This window comes from Zootoca vivipara, chromosome 12 (assembly GCF_965207765.1).
Source record: "Zootoca vivipara chromosome 12, rZooViv2.hap1.1, whole genome shotgun sequence".
Lineage (NCBI taxonomy): Eukaryota > Metazoa > Chordata > Lepidosauria > Squamata > Lacertidae > Zootoca > Zootoca vivipara.
In genome coordinates, this window is record NC_142595.1 from 33,423,467 (window position 1) to 33,438,239 (window position 14,773).

A 14,773-nucleotide genomic window follows, 5' to 3' on the forward strand; every position below is an offset into this window, starting at 1 on the left:
ACATGAGTTTGAGGCACCTTCGCGAACAAGTGCTGGCAAGAAGCCCCATGATTAACAGCCATTGCAGCGTCCAGACAGTTTAAACATGGTTGGAGGGGAGGGAGAGTTGGTGGGGGGACGTTACACAGCTGGCTAGATGCAAAAGTTTACCAAACATCCAGGCGGGTTTGTTACAAGCGCAGGGATGGAAGCCAACCCAGTGTTTATCTTGGAGAAGGAGAGCGGATTTTGCAAGTGACTCGACAGAGCAGCTTTGAAGTAGAAAGAGCAGGTAGGGTTCTCCTGCCCGCTGCCCATTTATTATTATTATTATTATTATTATTATTATCATTAAATGAGCAGCCTTTAAGAACCGCCTGACAAGCAGACATTCAACAGGTGCAGCTTCTCTCAGCACAGAGGTGCACTGGGGGCAAAGGGAATTGAATCTTCACGAAGAGGTGTTAGCTTTAAGGGAGGATCCTGGTGGGGCCGACCCAGCCATTTGGTCGAGTAAGGTGGGTGCCTCAGGCGGCAGATTCCAGGAAGGGGCAAGATGTGGGTGTTGTGTGGCTCAGCACCCTCTAAGCTAGCCTGCCACCTGCAGGTTTGGTTCAACATGATCATTGTTGAAGTAATATTTAAACACTGGGTTGGCCACTTTCTTCTAAATCCGTCAATTTCAGTTTCTCTCATTTTTTCTTGACATTTCTACAATAGTTTTTGATTTTAAAAAAAAGTTTGCATGAAAATTCACTAGCATTTTAGTGCAAATTTTCTCCTAATATATGTATTTCAGTATACAGTTTTGCCTAATATGCTCATTTTTGAAAGGTATTCCCCCTAATATAATGAATTTCAGTATATTTTCACTACTACAGTATATGCAATTTATGCACGCTCTTAATATATGCATTATTGGCTGGGGACTTGCATAACTGGGAGAAGTGCAAGTTTTAATTTTGCAAATTAAAAAAAAATCATGTCACAAGTAAAATTAGGTAAGTTCACCTTTAAATGCAAACTGAATTGAATCCTGGCCCTTCTCCCATCCCTTCCTGCTGCACATGAAATAGAATTCTATACATGTGTCAGACCACAACATGTCTTGGCCCAGCCCTGGATCCTGGACAGATTTGAATCCAGGATCTTGGCAGTCTTGGACAACGTGCCATCAGGGTGATGGAGAGAGAGAGAGAGAGAGAGAGAGAGAGAGAGAGAGAGAGAGAGAGAGAGAGAGAGAGAGAGACTTTTGCACATCAGCGACTGCGCCTGCTCCCAAGCAGAATTAGCTATGATCTGTGGTGAGTGGCTGTGAGCCTCCTGCCATTTTAAGGGTGTCGCCAATGCAACGCGACACCCAAGGTATTGTGGGTAATCTCAATGGCTTTCATTTCCCACAGTGCCACAGGACAATCAGTGCCATGTCAAGAGGGAGACATTGCACATAAATGACATTGTAGGTCTCTGCCAGGGCTCTGCTCTCTGTATGTGAAGGAGATATGTATTTTGCCTATACAGTGGTACCTCTGGTTACGAATTTAATTTGTTCCGGAATCCGTTCTTATCCTGAAACCGTTCTTAACCTGAGGTACCACTTTAGCTAATGGGGCCTCCCGCTGCCGCCGTGCGATTTCTGTTCTCATCCTGAGGTAAAGTTCTTAAGCTGAGGTACTATTTCTGGGTTAGCGGAGTCTGTAACCTGAAGTGTTTGTAACCCGAGGTGTTTGTAACCCGAGGTACCACTGTATGGTACATGCAAGTGTGAGTTATTTGCACTAGGCCTCATCCTGTTTTCCTTGCCAAGGATCCCCCTGCCCCTTAGAAAATAGATGTGAGGCCGTCTGAGCAACATGCAGAGTGTCTAGCTGCATTTCTCCACTAAGTGGCTTGCTCCCAAATATCTGAGATTAGCAAGGAGTGGCTTAAGCAGTTGAGGAAAGGTGCAGAGTTCCCCCTTCCCTATCATAGCTGCCAAGTTATCCCTTTTTTTAAGGGATTTTTCCTTATGCTGAATAGGCTTCCTCGCGAGAAAAGGGAAAACTTGGCAGCTATGTTCCCTATTCATTTCAGAAATGGAAGCAGAGTTAAATCTACATGTTGTGGCATGTGGAATATAAAACAGAAAAGGTTTTTTTGGGGGGAGGGAGGCATTAAGAATGTATCTGTGGACAGGTGAAGCAGGTGTGTTGAGGGAAGATGGGAACATAAGCAGCACCATGACCGGATGATATCCCGGTGTATTTTTTTATTATTGTTTTTATTAAAGGTTTCCTTGGGTTACAGAAGTACATACATTGCCCCCACTTTCAGATTATAAAGTCCTTTTTACAGATCAGCTACATTCAATGTGAGACTTCAATTTGCTCAGCCTAAAAGCAGATCAAATCATTTAACCAATTTTTTAAAAAAAGATAGTTAATTAATTTGTATCCTGTAAAAGTTTTTTTTAATGCTTCATTAAGTATAATAGAGTTGTGGTACTAAGGTCTCCTCTGGAAAATGCAGAGAGGAGTGAGATGACAGCCTTAGAAGCAAGTGCGTCTTTCAAGGATGTGGATGTATGTATAGAGAACAAGGCTGCTTGAGCAGAAGTATGCGAGGGTCCCTGTGCTTCATACTTGGAGCCCATTGGGCAGGGTAGAAGGGAATGTGGCCCAGACACCCAATGAGGAGAGAAGGTGGGAGGTGGGCGGAGCATAAGCAGGGAATAAAAGGGGCTGCCCCCCCCTCCAAGTCCAGTGGGCACCCAGAGACTCTGAGAAGGTACTGCAGACTCTTTACAGTGGCCAAGATGAATCTTTGCACCTCGCTTCTGCTGTTGTGCCTGGCCAGGGTCAGTCTGCAGGGAGGAGGTAAGTCTGGGAGACGGACATGGAAAAGGGAAGAAACAGAAATAGACAACAGAAAATTCAGTTTTCGTGCTCCTCTTAGAGGGATAACACCATTTTCCTAGGAGGGAAATAATGCACAGTAGGGACTGTTTGCAAGAGATGGGTAAGAAAGACATGATAGAAGCTTATTTTAAAAATCAAAAGAGAAAGAGAAAGAAAGCAAATAGAGAATGTGAAGCAGGGTCAGTAAAGGCCATGGCCTGAGGGGGGAGGGTGTGTCTGGAAAGGTCCATTCAGCCTCCACCCCTGTCTTAGTCCAACTCTCTAACCACTACACCATGCTGCCTTTCACATTGCACCAGCAATGTGATGTCGGTGAGACACTTTGTTGGGCAAATGTTATAGGTGCTTTTAAATGAGGGCTATAAGGGCTGGCATTCTATAAAATGTAAATCTGGGCACCAGAATGCAGTGAGAGGTGGGTAAGGAGGATGCAGGAACTGGGTAATTTACATTGAAGGAGATCATCACTCATATGTTGCCAGGTTTTCCCTTGACCACTGGAAGTTTGATGTTAAATTTAATCATTCCTGCACTCCCAACTGAGCATCCCAAAATGCAGGGATAGGAGCTAGAGCAGCCTCTGCCGACCAGGTGCCCTGAAGGCTGATGGGAGTTGTAGTCCAAAACACCTCCAGGGCAGATGCTGGGCTTGGAGTATATTCTTCAAGTGCAACAGAGTCTTAATTGAGGTATAGGACTGTGCTGTTCAAAAGAATGGAGAGGATTGTTATGCTGAAGATTTACAGTGCAGTCCCATGAATGCTAACTCTGAAATAAGTGGTCTATGTAAATATGCCCTGCTGTTTCCAGTTAAGTGTGCACCCGTAGGATTGCAGCTTCAATGAGGGTGGGTCACAACTGGAGCAAAATAAATAAATTTTATGTCTCTTGCATATCCTCTTTTGCATCCACAAGGGACAGGGCACAACTATGGGGAGAGAAGCACAAAGGTACTTCTCAGCTTAAGGACCAAAAGTCATCTGCTTCAGGTCACTTAATGAGAACTGGCTCATCTTCTGCAACTCCCTCTCAATTTTTAAAACCCCACTAGGAAGAACCCCATCCTGCCTCTTACAGACTCTGTAACTACTACTGATTTTATTTCATTCATCCAGGATGCTTCCAGGCAGGGACTTAATACTGGAAACAAGGTTGTTGGCAACATATTATTATTATTATTATTATTATTATTATTATTATTATTATTTAATTAAATCTGTATATCACCCTTCATCTGTAGAGCTCAGGGTGGTTCACAGCATAAAAATACAAGGAAAAACAAGGGTGGGGAAACACAAACCAAAAAAAACCCCAACCCACCCCATCCCACAAAGACATTTAAAAGGGTATTGCTTGTTTTTTTTAAACTTGTTTTCTATCAGAAAGGGTAGATCTGTATTTAATTAGGGGGGGTGGGAGGAATGAGTTACAATAGCATTGTGATGCAGCTGTGAGCAGCACCGATTCCACAATAAACATCCCCCTGGAAGCAGCTTGGTTTTCTGTACTACCTTTCTGCCGAATTGCAACTTCTGCAGGTTCTTAAAATTAGTGTGTGTGTGTGTGTGTGTTTTTAAAAAAAACCAGTAATTGCAACAAAACCAAACAAAATGCAGTAATATATTAAGGCACCAGTTTGATATAGCTGCCACTAATAGTGCTCCATGCCAAAAATCAATTAAAGCAACATAATGCACCTTCAGGGACCCAGGTGGCGCTGTGGTTAAACCACTGAGCCTAGGGCTTGCTGATCAGAAGGTCGGCGGTTCGAATCCCTGTGACGGGGTGAGCTCCCGTTGCTCGGTCCCAGCTCCTGCCAACCTAGCAGTTCGAAAGCACGTCAAAAATGCAAGTAGATAAATAGGAACCGCTACAGCGGGAAGGTAAATGGCGTTTCCATGTGCTGCTCTGGTTTGCCAGAAGCGGCTTTGTCATGCTGGCCACATGACCTGGAAGCTATACGGCGGCTCCCTCGGCCAATAATGCGAGATGAGCGCGCAACCCCAGAGTCTGTCACGACTGGACCTAATGGTCAGGGGTCCCTTTACCTTTACCTTTAATGCACCTTCAATCATTGTTCCCTTAAGTCTCTTGTTTCCTCTTCCTTTCCAATAGAATCATAGACTTTTTTTCCCTTTGATACTATGCCAGTACATTAGGAAGTTGTCTTAAACCAAATTGGATTGTTGCTCTGTCTAGCTCAGTATTGTCGACTCTGACTGGCAGAAGCTTTCCAGGGTTTCAGAAAGGGCCCTACCTGGAAATATTGGGGAGTGAAGCTGAGACCTTCTGCATGCAAGGCAACACGTGCTTCCCCTGAACTGTGGCCTGATTGTGATTCTTCAGGCAGGGGCTGCCTTGCTTGTTTGTCTTGGGACAGTGCTTAGTAGATTTTACCTGCTTTGTAAACAAGTAGTTAATATAATACCCATGAGTCATAACCATGGTAGTTAATTCCAGAATAAGTCAAAGCTAATGGCAATTGGGTGATCATTGCATAGGGTGCCACAAAATGACAGCAGAATTTGTGCATTGCAAAGGCGTCAGGAGGCTGCAAGCCCCGTGGAAATTGGAGAGGAGCCCCACAAACCAACTTTCCTTTCATAACCCCAACATCCCTCTTTGGCCCCCGAGCTGTCCAGAAAGTCCAGGCTCAGGGCAGCGATTGGGAGTTTGCATACTGTTCCTTCCAGGTCACATCTCTACCTGGCACAAGGATGCCACATTCCTTCCATGCCCCGGGCAGCCCTGCACACACAAAGGCCTCCTTAGTGCCCTTCTCAGGGGAGAGGAGACTGACACCCCCTTGCAAAGTCCCGAAGACAGGCAGGCCAGCTCCCTGAGCCAGGAGACAGGGTGGGACCCAGGTGGGCCAGATGGCCAGGGTGGTGAAATAATCCTTTGGCACCTGGGGCTCAGGCTTTGAAAGGAGCTTTGTGGAAGGGCCCAGAGCCACCTTCGCTGGGCCTGACAGGGCAGAATGATGGATGCTTTCCGCCAGATGTTGAGAGGAGAACCAATCTCTCAGCAACAGGAACAACCAAGAGTCTTGTGGCACCCTGAAGACTTAACAGATTTATAGTGGCATAAACTTTTGTGGACCAGAGCTCCTCTTCGTCTGCCGGCCAACTGAAGACAAACCTTTCATACATCTGGTGAAGTGGGCTCCAGTAATCCATGAAAACTCACTCACCATCTATGTTTGCTAAGGCACTACAAAAGCCTTGGTTGTTGGACGGAAAGTGTCTATCGTAGCCACCCCTTCTAGATGTTCTCCAAAACATGCTGTCCACTAAGAGCCCAAGGAACAAAGTGTGAACTAAGGACCCAAGAAAGACATCCTGATGGTCGTGGACTTGGAGGGCTTTCAAGCGGGATTAGGAGAAAAAAGCATGGGAAATAAAAGCTGTCAGTGCTAATTAGTCATGAGGATGACTATGTATGCCTTCCTGTGTTGGAAGCAGGATGCCTCTAAAGACTGGTTGTTGAGGACCACAAACAGTTGGATGCTGCTGCTTGTGGGCTTCACTTAGACATCTGGTTGGCTTCTGTGGGAACAGAACACTGAGTAGTAATTGAGCGAAGTCTGATCCAATACATTTTGCTGCCTGAGACAGAGCACCAATCAGCGCGCGCACACACACTCACACACACACACACACACACACACGAACATGATCAGGTCAAGGTGCATAACTCATTGACAATCTGCTGCTTTTTCATGATACCCCAAATCAGCTGCCTAAGGCAGTCGCCTCCCTCTGCTTAATGGTAGAGCTGGCCTAGATCCAGCAGGGCTCTTGCTATGTTCTTCTACTAAGGCGGTCCCTTTCAAAAACCGGTCTATTGAGTTATAATTAACTTTATGCTAGAGGCTTGGTGTGTAACAGGGGTCAGCAAACTTTTTCAGCAGGGGCCCAGTCCACTGTCCCTCAGTCCTTGTGGGGGGCCGGACAATATTTTGAAAAAATATATGAATGAATTCCTATGCCCCACAAATAACCCAGAGATGCATTTTAAATAAAAGGACACATTCTACTCATGTAAAAACATGCTGATTCACGGACTGTCCACGGGCCGGATTTAGAAGGCGATTGGGCCGCATCCGGCCCTTAGTTTGGGGATCCCTGGTGTGTAACAACAATATTGGAAATGATAAGGCTCCAAAATAAAAACGAAGTAAAGGATGTATGTGATATCCAGTCTCATTCCCTTTTTCTCATGGATCTTTTCCAGCATTTAAACCACAATCAAATGGCCGGGCAGGACCTTACTTCCCATCCCTGATGAGGGGTAAGTATCCTGCATCACACCCACCCCTCATAAGTATATAGTGTGCAGCTGCTAAAACCAACGGGATTATTCCCATTAATCAATGAGTGGCTTTAAATGTGCATATATTGACCCTGAACTAGTTCCTGTGCATACGCAAAGTTTGACTGGTGCCTCTGAAAGATCTCCTGCTCTTTGCTTTCTGTTTCATGGGGCTTCCCTCATTTCACTCACCCTGCCCTGTTGGCTCTGCTGAACCACCCATGGCCAGTACAAGAGGGCAGTTCACACTTTGTGGTCTGTATTTCATCCCTTAGGAGGAGGAGTTGGACTGGGACTGGGACCAGCGGGAGCCAAGGCTGGTAAGTTGTGCGGCAAATATTGAGGTCGGGGTATGGGATGGAGGGTGAAAATATAGACAGAATTTGGCATTTGCTACAGGATTATCATGCAGTACTTAAGACAACAAACTGTTGCTTTTACCGGTACATCGGCCGGGTGGTATAACAGAGCAGTGCATCCATTTAAAATCTGATGAGCCTCCCTCTGATAGTTATTATACTAGCTTTTTAGTGTTATTACAAATAACTATGTCATTCACAGTAACTCTAGAAAGCTCGTACATTTCCCACAAGGGGCTTACCTGCATTTTAAGCATTTCAGCTCCTCAGGAACAAATCCTCTTTGTTACAATATGCAATAGTTTGTTGTTCTTTTCCAGTTGTCCACCTTCACAACATTGCCCAATTCTTTAAAACTGAGGCAAAATTGAGAAGAAAATGTACACTGCAGGGGACTTGGGTTAATTAATTCACACACACCACACTTCCTTCAAGGTGCTCTCTCATTGACAAATTATCTTCACAACAGGCCTTTGAGGTAGCTTTAAGATGAGAGAAAGACACCCACAACGAGTTTCATGGCTCAGCAGGGATTTGAACCCAGGCCTCATTGGTCTACATCAGGGGTCAGCAAACTTTTTCAGCAGGGGGCCGGTCCACAGTCCCTCAGACCTTGGGGGGGGGGCGCGGACTATATTTTTGGGAAAAAATATGAACGAATTCCTATGCCCCACAAATAACCCAGAGATGCATTTAAAATAAAAGGACACATTCTACTCATGTAAAAACACCAGGCAGGTCCCACAAATAACCCAGAGATGCATTTTAAATAAAAGGACACATTCTACTCATGTAAAAACATGCTGATTCCCAGACCGTCCACGGGCCAGATTTAGAAGGTGATTGGGCCACATCCGGCCCCCGGGTCTTAGTTTGTGAGCCCCTGGTCTACATTGTAGATAACATATGGGAACTGCCAAGGAAAATACCATGTTGTGGTTTGCAGTAAGCCCTGATCTGTTATGATCACTCTAATTTCATTTCCCCTAGCTATAACCTCCTCTGTTTTTTATTCCCACAGGGAAGTATCCAGGCTATGGGGCCCAAGGATTGCCAGCAGGGCTGGGTAAGTTTAGCTGTGATGGTGGACTTAAATACAGAGGAGTAGAAAATAATAATAATAATAATAATAATAATAATAATAATAATAATAATTTCAAGCTGTCAATTCATATGCCAAAAGCTGACTGGAACAAAAATGTCCCCTCCTAAAGAGATCATTAGGGCTTGGCCCACGCATGGTGGCAGAAAGAGGTTGAGAGAGAGACGTTTCTGCTTTTGCAGGTGCTCAGAATGGATTTGGGGCTGCTGGACCAGGCTTTGGGAACAAACCAGGAAAGCCAGGTGAGCAGCGCATGGGATGACATCCAGGGGGAGGATGTCTTGCATCCGTCAGTGGGGCCAACGCTAAGCCATGGACCATATGAAATGTAGAAACATGGTTGGTCTTGGTCTTTGCCCAGAGATAAGGGTTATTGCTGCAACCACCAAGAGCATTAGCAGGAACTAAGTGACCTTTCTCAGTTGTTTCCGGAACACAGGAAGCTGCCTTCCATTCGTCAGACCTAGCTCAGTTTTGTGTACACTGACCGGCAGTGGCCCTCCAGGATTTCAGACAGAGTATCTGCTGCTATCCCTACCTGGAGATGCTGGATATTGAATCTGGAACCTGCAAAGTAGATGCTCTACCACTGAGCTAGCTAGAGTGCTTCTGCAGTCATTGATATTGCCTGCCCATCGGTTGATGCTTTCTGTCTTTCTACAGGATACAGAGTCCCAAATGGATATGGAGCAGGTATGAGGGCTTCTCTTTCCCACTTCACTGAACATGTCTCCATTTCTTCCTACCTCCCATGCACATGAGAGGGGGGAACAGGATGAACTGGAGTTGAATGGCAGAGCTGGGTGATGGACAAGTGTAGAAAAGAACAACCACGTGATCAAGGGGCTCTTCCGTACAAAGTTTGCAAACAATAAAAAATAAAAGCATGTGTAAAGGAACGGGTACATGGCAGAGATTTGTAAAATTATGTCCAGTGCAGAGAAATTGGAAAGGGAGGTTGGTGTTTTGTTTTATCAATCATTACATGTATTTATTTATTTATTTATGGGTATATAACCCACATTTTCAGGCAGAGTGCAACATACAGTATAGGGATAAAATCAACAAGAGGGCCATAAAAAGATCATTAAAAATAACAATAAAACAATAAATATCAATAAATACTGGTTAAATTAAAAATTCATGTTGTAATGGCCTGTCTAAACAAACCTCTTGCAGGTTTAGGATTGTGTGTCTCTCTCGCTCTGTTAATTACAGTTTAGTGCCCTGCTCCCCCGGTCTCATTCTGCTAACATGTCTTCTGAAAAGAGGGAAGGACATACTGTACTGGCTTCGGTCCAGTATACCTGAAGGAGCGTATCCACCCCCATCGTTCTGCCCAGACACTGAGGTCCAGCGCCGAGGGCCTTCTGGTGGTTCCCTCGCTACGAGAAGCCAAGTTACAGGGAGCCAGGCAGAGGGCCTTCTCGGTAGTGGCACCCACCCTGTGGAACGCCCTCCCACCAGAGGTCAAAGAGAACAACTATTACCAGACCTTTAGAAGGCATCTCAAGGCAGCCCTGTTTAGGGAAGCTTTTAATGTTTCATGGATTTCTGTATTTTAATATTTTGTTGGGAGCCGCCCAGAGTGGCTGGGGCACCCACGGATGCTATTCGTGAACGTGAACCTGGCTCAAGCACCAGCTCCGGTGGCCCCCATTTCAATCCCAATGTACAGGGGCAGAAGGACAGAAGCAGCATTGACAATACACCTTTGGTATCTTCAGACTGATGCCTTTCCTCTCCTTCTGGGGAGTCTCGGTGCTCCCAGAGCCAAGGACATGTTACTGCCAGAAGGAGAAGATTGCTGTGCCCACCCTGGCAAGTCAAAGTGCATTGTATCCAAAGCTGGTCAAGTTGTTTTGGCATCTAAGATTTTTTTTATAAAAAACCACAACTCAACCCCCCCCCCACTTTGCTTAACAATTAAACAGGTGAAACTTGGAAAATTTAGAATATCGTCGAAAAGTGCCTTTATTTCAGTAATGCAACTTACTATTTTTTATTTTTATTTTATTTTTTACAAATGCTTACTTTTGGAAATTCCACAGTAATAAAACAAATAGTTACAATAATACAAAAATAAACATCGCTATTACATTTCCTTAATTACATTCCATTTATAATTGACCCGTCTAATGACAAATAATTACAATTACAACAAATAAAGGCCTTTGCATGTCATGCATCTATCCCATATATTGGTTTCACCTTTTTAGTTGCGTTACTGAAATAAATGCACTTTTCGACGATATTCTTATTTTCCGAGTTCCACCTTGTATGTGTTGTCAGGTTTAGTGGTTTAAGGTAAGCCGAGATCTGTTGAGCTGGGGTGTGTGATTCCTTTGCCCAACTGCCTTAATATTGATATTTATTTCTATTAAACAGTGATATTTATAGACTTATCACTGTTTTCGGGTCAGAGATTCAATCACTTACTGGCAAAATTCAAATTGCACCATCAAAGCTGAATTTGCGCTCTTGCACAACAAACTCCCCGCCCCCCCAAAGATAGGACTTTTTGCACTAAGGAAAGTGCAGTGAAAAGTGTGGGATATAGCAATTGCTTGACACAAAGTCTTCCAACCTCCCCACAAACAAATCAGAATGAAGGCTCCATAAACAGGTCCTCTGCAAGTGACCTTGTGTTGTTGTTTTTTGTGCCACTCAGATTTAAAATTGAAATTTGAATAAGCAAATGTAAATTCCACTTAAAAGAGGGGAAATAGACGTGATGTTTCTATTCCATCGTTGTTCATGATGCATCTTTGCCTTCCAGGTTATAGAGGACTTGGTTACCCTCGTGTTGGCCTCCCCTTGGGAAGTAAGTCAGATATCTTCTTCTTTCTGTCTCTTGTTACCTGTTCAACAGGTACCTCACTTACGTGCTTGTTCCTTTACTCTCTTAACATTCCATTGGCTAAACACGTCTCGCTCGAATTAACCCTCCATTTTAAAAAGGGTGTGCCAAGACTTTTTACAAACTTGGAAGACCGCTAAGTGACCCAGCTGCACTTCTTGGCAAAAACACCAACCCTTCAACCCTTCTGCTTATTTTACCCTTTTGAAAACTGTTGGCCACCCTCCTTTATTTTCAGACCCTGGAGCTGAGGTACTGGACGTTGGATGCTGGTGTATTTTTTCTGTGGTTTCTTCTGAGGGTGCTTTCTAAAACTAATCATGAGATTGTTTTCTTGCCTTTTGTTGTGTCCACGTGTGTTAATGTTTTGATCCTCCAGTGTTTGGTGCAATTTGGCCTAACGGCAGCCGTAAAGCTGCATACGCTCCAATTATCTGTTTTGCTAGGGATCATTTCTATTCTGTGTTCCATGTCTGCAATTCTGGGCTGCATCAATAGGAGTATAGCATCTAGATGAAGGGAAGTAATAGTACCACTGTATTCTGCTCTGGTCAGACCTCACCTGGAGTACTGTGTCCAGTTCTGGGCACCACAGTTCAAGAAGGATACTGACAAGCTGGAATGTGTCCAGAGGAGGGCAACCAAAATGGTCAAAGGCCTTATGAGGAACGGCTTAGGGAGCTGGGTATGTTTAGCCTGGAGAAGAGAAGCTTAAGGGGTGATATGACAGCCATGTTCAAATATATAAAAGGATGTCATATAGAGGAGGGAGAAAGGTTGTTTTCTGCTGATCCAGAGAAGCGGACATGGAGCAATGGATTCAAACTACAAGAAAGAAGATTCCACCTAAACATTAGGAAGAACTTCCTGACAGTAAGAGCTGTTCGGCAGTGGAATTTGCTACCAAGGAGTGTGGTGGAGTCTCCTTCTTTGGAGGTCTTTAAGCAGAGGCTTGACAGCCATATGTCAAGAATGCTTTGATGGTGTTTCCTGCTTGGCAGGGGGTTGGACTGGCTGGCCCTTGTGGTCTCTTCCAACTCTATGATTCTATGAAAACCACTGTCTAGTTGTTGCATTTTGCCTTACAAGGGTGCATTGTTAAAATGTTGATGGTGCAAGATGCTTGGATACATCGTTTTCCAGGGTTCAGCCCTTTCCTCCAGAAGTTACCTGGGGAGAAGCTGTTATGGTAATCTCGGATATAATCCAGACAGTTCTTGACTCCAAACACACACCTGGCACCCTGATCACTACATGAGGGTGCTTGGATTGAGCAGAAGGGTCTGGATATGCATCTTCTGGCAGCGGCAGGCTTGGAAGTGACAAAACACTTGAAAGTATGGAAGGGGGGTTGTACCCCACAGGGTTGGTTTTCAAACATAGAGCTGCTGATACTATCCAAAAGATTAATTCACCAGTTTCAATAAGCATGGGGTTTAGTGAAAGAGAATAAATTTGCAGAGATCTGGTTTCCTTTTTTTTGCATATGTGAATAGGGGGTTGGTGGGGGTCAAGATTCTTGGGGTTTTTCCAGAGAGACGTGATCTGACATAAGTGTGAAGATGTGTATCTTACCCTATTATGAGGTATGCAGTTTAGGGCAAGAACCATGGTACTCAGATTAGTGTTTATTGTTGCTCTGTGATGAAAGTTTTTTAAAAACTTTTTTTAAAAAAGGTCTCTAGAAGTTACGCATCTGAGTGTGGTAGCAGAGCTCACTTGTCTCCAGTGCCAATGCAGATGAATGCCAGAAGGGAAATTCATCATCTTGAGCAATATGTGCTTTCCTTGAAACAAAAACGCAAGCTTCTAGTGTAGGGGTCGGCAACCTGTGGCCCACAGGGTCATTTAAACGGCCCACAAGCTGCTCCCAAATCCACCGCCCACTCGGCGAGTTCCCTTGCTTCCGCAGCGCCGAAAATTGCATCTGTGCAGATGCAGACACTGGAAACCGCATCTGCGCAGACGCGATCCAGCCCACAGAGCGATCTCCGCAAGAGTGAACCGGCCCAGGCGAGGTAAAGCTTGCCGACCCCTGTTCTAGTGCATGTTGGCTGTAGCAGGGTCCTGTGAAACCTTCAGAAGCTAGAGAGGGGCTCAGCAGAATTTTCAATGGCCACAAAGCAGGTCGTGACTGAGCACTCTGCATAGCTCTTTACCCCTTTCGATGACTGCCAGAAGCAGAGAGTTAGACAAAGTAAGTGCACTTAATTTGCAACATTTATACAGATCACATAAATTTATGTAGATTTTTTAAAAGCATGAAGTACACAAACCTGCTCTTATTCTTTGTACCTAGTGTTCTGGTCTGACCCAGTCTCTTTCTCCTCACTCAGCAGGCCTTGGAGCCAGAGGCAAGCCTTCCAAATCAGGTAGCAGTACTTTCACCATCAAATGTTCCACCAGGAAATACCGCCCCCCATTCCCCAACATTAGGGCTGTGTGTCTGCTGCAATTCTGTATGTGTTCATAATTCATAATTCCAATAATCCAGAAGTTCTTCTCCAGGCTGCAATTTAAATCAAGCTACACTCCTTCCCTGGCAACTTGATTTTGGGGGCACCAAGATCCTGGTTGTTACAGGTCCTGAGAAATTGGGTTTTCCAGGTCGCCTGAGTCCTTAGTATGGATGGCAGGGACCCTGGAAACAGCAGGGCTCCTTGTTCCTCAGATGCTGTTGCAAACATGCTCAGCAGTCCCCAAAAGCCCTTCCTACTGCCATCACTGCCACTAGATAAAGGGAAGGGAGTAGCAGGGCAAGGTAAAGTATTCTGTAGAGTGTCAGTTGGGGGAGGCATTCGGAAGGCCGATTGAGCTTCTAATGGTGTAATCAGTAGTTCAATGTGGTCAGGATTTCAAAGTTAGGCTAGCGGGGGAAATAACCTATGTACTGATGTTTTAGGGAATAGCTTGGTTTGCCAATCTCAGTTCTGAACTGACTAGGCAAGAAGAGTGCCACTAGTCACAAGCTTCAGATAAACCCAGTGGTGGCTTGTCCACTAGGGGAAATGGGGCACTGCCCCACTAACCCCATCCTGTTGTCAGCCAGCCTTCACCTGCCTGCCTTCCTATTTACACCCAAGGGGTGACGCCGCCTGTCAGCTTCCTCCTCACTCTCAGTGTTGCCTTATAGAACTCAGCAGGGAGGGCGAGGGAGGTAAAGCTAGAATTAGAAGTAGCCTGTCATTGGCTCTGGCGCCACCTACTGCTGGGCTCCCTGCCTTCTGTGCTACCATACACAACAGGCACCAGCCACAACTGG

The 14,773-nt window shown here is 45.1% G+C and overlaps 1 protein-coding gene across 22 annotated transcripts in view; it reads left to right on the plus strand.

Annotated features, from left to right (window-relative positions):
* The window catches only part of GREP1 (glycine rich extracellular protein 1), a 27,647-nt gene continuing 12,874 nt past the window's right edge, over positions 1 to 14,773 (plus strand). For 3 of the 22 annotated variants that reach the window (XM_088656324.1, XM_088656325.1, XM_088656326.1), the window contains exons 1-8: positions 2,617 to 2,834; positions 7,113 to 7,169; positions 7,466 to 7,510; positions 8,571 to 8,615; positions 8,834 to 8,893; positions 9,315 to 9,344; positions 11,431 to 11,475; positions 13,848 to 13,883. In XM_088656324.1, the coding sequence (XP_088512450.1) occupies positions 2,630 to 2,834; positions 7,113 to 7,169; positions 7,466 to 7,510; positions 8,571 to 8,615; positions 8,834 to 8,893; positions 9,315 to 9,344; positions 11,431 to 11,475; positions 13,848 to 13,883 (523 nt within the window). In that variant the 5' untranslated portion in view covers positions 2,617 to 2,629. Of the gene's footprint in view, positions 272 to 423; positions 498 to 2,611; positions 2,835 to 7,112; positions 7,170 to 7,465; positions 7,511 to 8,570; positions 8,616 to 8,833; positions 8,894 to 9,314; positions 9,345 to 11,430; positions 11,476 to 13,847; positions 13,884 to 14,773 lie in introns of those variants that run through there. The other 19 variants (XM_035135663.3, XM_035135665.3, XM_035135666.3 and 16 more) reach the window with 15 other exon arrangements.